Below are 8595 nucleotides of genomic sequence, written 5' to 3' on the forward strand. Positions count from 1 at the left end.
ATATTTCATTATTCATAAATGGTAATTTAGTCTAGCATTAAGCATCCCCCATGATATATTAATTAATTTAGCTAGTGTTTGGACCGATCGGATTGGTTGAACTGAACCAGTGGCTTGTTTGGTCAATAGGTGGATCAAATTGCTGAGAAGTTCAATTGGTCAAAAATCAGTCAAACCAGTTTTTTGTTAAAATTTTTGTTTATTATCTTTCAAATTTGTATAAAGCTCTTCATTATTAATTAAAACTCTAACCATTTAATTAAATGTTTTTTTTAATCTTTTTACATTGAAACTAACTAGTTGAACTGGAAATCGATGATACCACCGGATCAATCTGCGATCAAGTTTTTTAATTATTGCGTTCAACAACCTAGACCTTGAGGTACTTTTCTATGTCAATTATCAGTCATTCCCAACAAGGCTTCCGATGTCAATATTGAGACGTTTCCATCATGTGCCTCCTGTGATTAAAGAATCTCCTCAAATGGGATTTGATGCAACTCAGCCCTGTTTTCCTGGAACTTGAGTTTCATCCGTCTGTGACTAAATATTCCCTTCTTCTCAATTAACGGTTCCTTACGTCTTCTCTTAACAAGCAGACTGTATAGGCAAATGCTACTCTATTATCATTCAATTCTTCCTTGCGGCCTTGAGAGAACCATTGTCAGTATATCATCTGCATTAATTATGATCTGCATGATATTAATAATGTGAAGAGTGAATCAAGATGGACAAAATCCCTTCTAATTTGCAATTACAGTAGTCAAATACTAAGAGAACAATCTGCATTGCTTCATTTGAACAACTTTTACAATTTAAAAATCATTGTGAACCATTGCCCTTTTACTGCATTTGCATGGGCAGAACATGGGAGAAGAAATGGAATAGTATCATCATTTCAAGCACTATATGTAAGGGCTTCTATATCTGATGGTAGCAGTTGGCAAAGTACTTACTTGAGAAGAGCCTAAAACAACAATGCGAAGTCCTTACATGTTCATACAGTAGCCGCTTTCAGAGAAAGAAAATCTGAGATCTTATTGGTGTAGAAATCTGGTTGTATGGAATTGTTGGGGCTTTGAAGCATTGACAAACTGGTCACACCTATTCAAAACAAAAGAACTTGATTATACATCTAGTGCACAAACTAAGGTTAGAAGAAGAAAAACTATGCAGTAATTTGTTACCTGAGAGAACAAGTAGAGTTTTACATCCACCATTTTGTCCAAACAAAATGTCAGTATCTAATCTGTCCCCAACCATGCATATCTGAGACTTGAGAATGCCGAATCTGTCGTATAACATGAAAACAACGTTAGAGAAAATTACTGTTTATTTAATGCAATAAAACATTTGCCAATGTACATTTGTGCAGAATCACCAAATCCCTTGTGAAACAGATTACCAATGATTGTGAAGTAATCTACACTTTGAGGGGGAAAGGTGAAAAGCACCAAAAAGCAGAAGGAGAAACAAATGAAATAAGATATAAACCGTGATCAGAATAAGCTCCATGAAAAAGAGACGAGCATGTCTTCACTGTCCCCTTTTGTAAACATAATCCAATGCTGATAAAATGTAGAAACTCCATTGCTTTTTATGTCCAATTATATATACCGGATATTTCTAATGGGTTTTAACAACTGCACACTTAATTCAAATTCATGTTCTTTCCCCTAATGATCTTATCCAGGAAAAGCTGATTCTCCTAGCTAGTCCAAATTTTTAGCTCCTTAAAATACAATAATATTTATCATGAACGAGAACTTCTAGTACAACACAATGTTTATGAAGTCTTACAATAAATAGAGCTGTAGACTGCCTGCCTAGGCACATATTAACCTATTGTAATAAATTAGAAGTCACTTATATGCTAATTCGACTCAAGTCAAAAGCACTCATGTTATTGCTTGCCAAAGAAGCACCGAAGATACAAAACAATATCAAAAATTTTTGAAACCATACTTGTTCGCAAGGTAGTCCATCATAAAAGTTGAGGGCTTTCCCACAACAAGTGGTTCACGTTGAGTGGATCCGCAGATGGCACCAACCATAGAACCACCACCTGAAAGCAAACATAGATTATAGTGACTTGCAGAATTAAGAAAAATGATTGTATTATGAGTTTACAGCTCACAATTCCAAAACTAGGATGAAAGAGTTTTCAGGATATGTATTATCCAAGAATGCCAAGTCAACATGTTGCTTTGAAGTTTTGAAAGTTTTGAAACTCTGATTCTTTTTGTAATTCTTGAAATTGATAGCCCTTAACAGCACCCAGGTTTCTTTTTTTTTTCTTTTTTTAATGTTTTTTGGTTCTTCGTTTTAATTGACAAAATAACAGCACATGCTTTTCATAATGCTTAATGGCAAAAACAATTTCCAGTAATATTGGAAACCATAGACTGCTGTTGACATATTAAGGATTTTAAATATTTCCCTTGGAGAACTTTTGGCTTTGACTCTTAACTTTTACACAAGAAAAATAAAATTTCAAGAATGTCAAAATTTAATAGAGCTAACAAGTATTGATATCTCAAAGCATTATAACAACAGAAAGGAAATATCTTATGTGCCCAAAAAAAGAAGGGTTGATATCTCAAAGGAGGCAGAATATTAGAAAATCAAGAAAAGAAAGGCACCAGAATATAAGATAAAGAAATATGATAACATTCAAGAAGACACAATCTTTGAAAGTTCACCTGTAATTGCTCGTTAGAGAGAATAGGTAAGAAAAATGTAACTAAGGAGGATTTTCGTTATTCAAAGTGCATTAGTTACAAACAAATAATATCCCCCAGAAAAGTGTCTCTACAAGTTGCTTATAACTTACTGAATACTATTATTAGCATTGGATAAAACATCAGACAAAAATAGACAAATGAACTAAAGCTAACATTCCAAAACACATTAGGCCTCTAACCTTCTAAGTATTTTTGAGTGTATCAATGCCCTAGGGCCAGCCTAACCGACATTTCTTGTTCAGGCAATAAAATTTCTGAATTCAGCCTTTTTTTTTTTTCAACGTGCATTAGACAATTTCAAATTTTAGACAGTCTTAAGCAAAGATACAACTCACTTGGTATGACATGGACGGTCTTAGTGGAAGGATAAGAAGCAACCAGATAAATTTAGCTGTCACCCTTAAATTAGTTCTTTAAATAACTGAGATGAGGTATAGAAGATACAATGCTGATTTCTGTTTGGCAGTTGGTGTACACTGATGATTGGAAAATGCTGCTTTGATAATTTATGCTCCAGAATTCAGCATATACTATTAGAGGTCTTCCGTAACATCAGAAAATAATTTTACCGAGCAAGGAAACCAATGACCGATAATAACTTCATAAGAGAAGAAGATGATGTTGCGAAAGAAAAAATTCCAGTCAGGGAGAAGAGAAGAGAACCTGCCCATTCCTGAGCATCTGTGAGATGAGTGACAGCATCACGATTTGTAGCGATGAGAAGACACCCTGGGTTTTCACGTACACAAAGTGTTCCATACCTCCAATGATAGATTCAAAAATTAGTAACCACATACAATAAAAAAAACCATATATTTTTAACTTGCAATGTATTTGTTAAATCATTCCCTCAGCTTTGAAATTCCTATGAGTAAATTGCAGTATCCACTTGAAGTTTGACTCAGATATCATTATCACCACCAAACTTTTGATAGTAATAATTTAGCCCTTAAAATTCCAATCCACGTTGATTAAAATATTCCATATGTAATACTAGTGTGTATCAAAATGTTCATTGATCTATTTATCTCTGTTGGTTATATGTAGGCTCCACTTCCCTTCATAAATCTCTACGCTGAGATCCTTTTTGTCAAAAGCACTCAAAACCTTGCGGCATAAGTAAGCTGATCTGTTAGCATATGTCCAAATATGTTATTAGAGAAATGGAAAACTTACTGGACTTTATAGTAGTTGAAATATCGATCAAATCCAACGACAACAGCCCCAACCTATAACAAAAACATTATTATCATGACTGAAAGTTCAAAAAGAATAGCTGCCTTCTGTATGTTTAGACACGAAAAGTGAACTTAATGAACATTGACACATTTTTTTCCATAGTTTCTAATAGTTAGAACTCAAAGGAGAAACCAAGAAGAGGTAGATAAGATACAAGAAGAGAATACTCACATCTTTATCATGCTCCATTAAAAACCCTGGCTTTAGTTCTATCTTCTTTCCCCCATCATCCTGCAAAATAATTAATACATAGCATCATAGATAGCAATAGAGTTTTCTCTTCGTGTAAAAGAATATGCCAAGAGCAAATAACATTAAAACTGCCAGCAAACTAGAAAATGCTTGCAAACGAGTGAATTTGGCATTAACTGTCAGGTTCTATGGTTTTGTATGGTTAGACAAAATCCCTGCTACCCCAACCTTTCTACAGAGCCGGTGGGTGAAAAAGTAAAATGGTAAAAACCCTCAATTGAATGTAGCTAAATGCTTGGAAGTATAACATCATGTGCATAGAAAAATAATAGGAATGTTATCATCTATATGGATCTTTATGCCAGCCTAATACGTGACATGCTGCTGTGTCTAGCTCTGGTTTCAATAGAGAGATGTTTCTATTATGTTGAAAATTGGAAACGCAAATGTCTCACTTAAGCATATAAATATTGGGATCTGCTATATCCTCCTCCTCTTCTTTTGTAAATAAGCTCTCAGCAATTTGTGGTTTGTACCAAGTTTGTTTGCCAAAATATCAAAATTTTCATCATATCAAGAGAGGACATCTTATCCATACAATAAAGTAAAGAGATTCCTTCAAGGAATAAACAGAATAGGACTACCAATCTCATGATGTTTTTATTGACTGACTTGTGGGATGATGAGAGAATTAAGGTAGTAGCAATATACGTGACTGTTTAAGTAGTAAGGATTTAAAAGAAAATCCCCAGCGAAAGCACAACCTTAGACTGGGAGGCATGATGAAAAGTATTAATGTGATGCATCCCAACTACTTTGGATCAAGACTTGATTGAGCTTTGTTTGTGAAAGTAAGATTAACTTCACAAGTTCCCCCTTTTCGGGATCACACAAATTATTTTGGCAGTTTTTCAGATTTAATGAAATGATATCTAAGCTTGATCCTTAAAATATTTGCAAGAATTTGGCAAATTATGATAGGACAGTATGTATGTATGTATGTATGTATGTATGTATGTATCATCCATTAATACTATATCAGGGGACATTGAAGATTCCATAATGTTTCAAGAATACTTAGTGAATTATGCAAATTGAAACTCATACATACTGGCCCACCAAGGTATTGGAATCCAGCAAGCTCAAGCTCCTTCAAGATGCCATCCTCACCAATCACATAAACCTATATCACAATCAGCTATCAGTCCATTATCATTCTTATGAACTCACCAAATTAATAATTCATAATCAACTTTAGAACACTAGATCATAAGCAAATCTAGGAATAGCAAGAATAATAAGCACAGAGTGTTCATTGATATACAAAACCAAGACGCTAATGGGGTAGTAAAAAATGAGGGGAAAAAAGAAGCAGCATTTAGTACTTACTAACGAGACAAAACAAATAGAAAAGGAGTATCACAAATGAAGACACCAAAATAGAAGCTTATAGAAAATCAGCCATCAAATGGTATGCTAAACTCTTGGCTCGCTGCTAAGCAATGGAATTGGGCATGATGCTTTTGACTTGACAGCAAATTTTCAGTTTTACTCAGCAGAGAACTCAGAATATTCAATAATACTTACTTTTTTATCTTTTGGGAAATTAATGGACTTCAAATATGCAGCAGCAGCAAATGATGACGCAAAAATTTCCTCCTGAAAGTATTAGTCAAGTCAGAACTTGTGATCGAGAAATAGAAGTGAGCAAGACTGAAGATTCATGGACTAACCTCAGTGACATTGAGACCAAGTGTCTCAAATTTTTTACCATACTGTTTTCTAGATTTTGTTGAGTTGTTGGTAACAAAAACCAGTCTCTTTCCCTGAGGAACAACAGCATCAACTTGTCTCTTAGCCATAAAAACAAGGCATTTTTTATTTTTTCATAAACTTTGTTGCAGCTTTTTTGAATACTAAATTAATTTGATTTAAAGTGCTAAGCAATTTCAGCAGGGAAAAGAAGATGAAAGAAGCAAGGTGATTCGGCATATTCTCGGAGATTCATATAAGTATAAATGTACATGTCCAGGACTCCAGGCTTAATTACAAACCTTTGACCGAAGCATATCAAGAGTTTCGGGGACTCCATCTATTAATTTATCTCCCTTCCATATAACTCCTGCAAAATAGTGATCCATTAGTAAAAAAAAAAAAAAAGAATTCTTTTGATGGCATCGTCATCAAACAATAAATCCCATCCCATCTTACAACTTATTGCTAGTACAATACCAAAAGTAACAAAAATTCATTCCCAGCCGAAAGGATAAACTTATTATTTAACTAGCAATTTCTTAGCTACCATTAATGCTTCGCTTTAGTTGATAAAAATCCTAGACTCTGATCTCAATCTTTTATCTTTATTTTCTCAAACAAGAAAAACTCATTATGGTAGAAGGAAAATCATGGCAAGCTAAGAATCCATTGAAACGAGCAGCAATGCAAAAAAATAAAAGTGATCACCATCACAATCGAAGATAAAAGTCTCGACGGAGTCAACAAGCTCGTCGGCGTTTTCCAAAGGTTGAGCCGATGCCCTTGTTGTAAAAGTAACTCTCTCCATTGTTCGTGCAGACTTGTTGTTGTAACTACAATTGCTACTTCTCCATGCGATGCGTAAAGCAGAAAAGGAGCGCAGAGAAGAAAGCCTTCTCAGACACAGAAATCGATGAGAAGGACATATTAGAGACTTGGATGAGGCAGCAGTAGTAATAGAGGCTGAAACTGAAATCGAAACTGCCGCTTTAGTTAGCATCTTCGCTCCCCTTTTGTTTTTTTGGTTTAGTTTTCTATTTTTTTTTTATATACATATAAAATTTCATTCGAGTTTTGTGACGTGGCGGTAGTTTGTGGCCGTTATGCTTTTGCTTGTTTGAGTGGTGGCACTCTGTCTTATCATCCATTTTGTGGTTGTGGGCCATCAAAGCTTTTTTCTCTTTTTTTCTTTTCTTTTCCTTTCCTTTTTCAATAGCTTATTTTCATATTTTGTTCACATAAAATTATTTTACCAATTTTTAGTCAAGTTTACGTTTGACTTTAGAATTTAGAATTGTTCAATTAAGGGTTTCCTCTTAATTATACTTCACTACGTGGGGGGGCTTTAGGGATTTTTTTAAATAATAAATATGAATATGTAAAATTTATTAAAAAATATATCAAAATACATAAAAATTGTTGAATGTGCTTTGTTGCGGATTTATAATTTTTTAGGGAATTATTGAATATCAAAGATAAATTAATAGAATTTGTGTAATAATTTGAAATATATTATGAAGTTTTCTTGGTTTGAATGAAATTTTCTAAACTATAATTAAAACTTTGTCAAATTGAGAATACACTTATCAAGGGAAAGCAAGATATAATAAAATTTAAAATTTATTCAATTGATCTCAATTTGGGCTCAATATGAGCATAATATATAATAATCTCATTTCTACTTAAACAATTTTATAATTATAACAAGATAATTATCAAGAGAAAATGTACAAATATTAGTAATAACAAAAAGCTGCATCTCCTGTACAAAAAGAAAATTATTTTCAATATTGTGTTATGGACCTTCATGGTGTGTATGAGATCTCTGTTCGGATTGCATAAACATAGAAAACATAAATCATAAGTTCAAATTATTATGCTCTTCACACGAAAAAGAAGCAAAGTAAAAAAGAAATTATTTTATATTTAATCACAAATATACAACATTTGAATAACTATATAAGTAGGCAATATATAGAAATTTGCAGAAGATACCATTTTAAAATTCTTTAGAGCAATTGAGGAAGGTGATGCAAACTTTGTTGAATTGCAAGCAATTCGTGAAGCCTTTATTCTTTTTAATGGTGTTATGAGTCACAAACAAATTAATGTTTGGGTGGAGAGTGCTGGAAAAATAGTGTATTTCATAAGATTGCAACATCTCACATTACCAATGTCACGACCCGGTACTGCCTTCGAGCCCGTGACAATCGCCGTGACGTCTCGGTAGACATTCGTTACCCGGAGTGCCAACTGGAACCCCGCAAGGCTTTAGTACCATTTTTTTTATCTCGCCTGTGAGTAATCATCGCCAAACCTCGTTTTTAAAAAATTTTAAGCTTTTTCCCTTTCAAAACTGTGGAAAAATAATTTTCGCCTCACAGGGGCATTTTTGTCATTTTTTCTCGAAATTTTTCGAACCCGACTAAAGATGTAGTAGATGAGTGGAAACCACATATTTCATGATTTAAAATAAATTTGGATGTCTAAAACATTTATTAAAAATGATATTGCAACTATTTGAATAAAATCAAAATTGTAAAACTCGACCCTATAAATACATGTCATGACATACATGCACTGAGTAGTATGTTATTATGTTAGGAAAGCACCTAAGAAAAGACGAAATCCGGTATCGTACCTAACGGTACACTTAAGTTGATTT

General features: G+C 33.6%; 1 protein-coding gene across 3 annotated transcripts; it reads right to left on the reverse strand.

Moving 5' to 3' along the window:
- LOC18598468 (phosphoglycolate phosphatase 1B, chloroplastic) lies at positions 301-6970 on the reverse strand. Of its 3 annotated transcripts, none has more exons than XM_018121943.1 (12): positions 6639-6970; positions 6230-6297; positions 5909-6001; positions 5763-5834; positions 5287-5358; positions 4155-4214; positions 3921-3973; positions 3408-3505; positions 1966-2065; positions 1188-1291; positions 994-1104; positions 301-676 (listed from the first exon to the last, which is right to left on the reverse strand). In XM_018121943.1, exons 1-11 carry the CDS (start codon positions 6928-6930, stop codon positions 998-1000), a joined length of 1119 nt encoding a protein of 372 aa, XP_017977432.1. In that variant the 5' UTR covers positions 6931-6970; the 3' UTR covers positions 301-676; positions 994-997. The 3 variants fall into 3 exon arrangements, with proteins under 3 accessions (XP_017977432.1, XP_017977431.1, XP_017977430.1); XM_018121942.1 differs by having other exon boundaries at positions 301-692; XM_018121941.1 differs by lacking the exon at positions 301-676 and having other exon boundaries at positions 723-1104.

Source organism: Theobroma cacao, chromosome 5, assembly GCF_000208745.1.
Source record: "Theobroma cacao cultivar B97-61/B2 chromosome 5, Criollo_cocoa_genome_V2, whole genome shotgun sequence".
In the NCBI taxonomy this organism is placed as follows: domain Eukaryota; kingdom Viridiplantae; phylum Streptophyta; class Magnoliopsida; order Malvales; family Malvaceae; genus Theobroma; species Theobroma cacao.

Excerpts from the sequence above, each read along its gene's own strand:
- LOC18598468 (XM_018121943.1), bottom strand. The coding sequence starts at position 6,930 with ATGCTAACTAAAGCGGCAGTTTCGATTTCAGTTTCAGCCTCTATTACT. Across the intron at positions 6,002-6,229 it reads TTGATATGCTTCGGTCAAAG|GGAAAGAGACTGGTTTTTGT; the intron begins GTTTGTAATTAA and ends GTTGTTCCTCAG. Across the intron at positions 5,359-5,762 it reads ATTTCCCAAAAGATAAAAAA|GTTTATGTGATTGGTGAGGA; the intron begins GTAAGTATTATT and ends ATTGTGATATAG.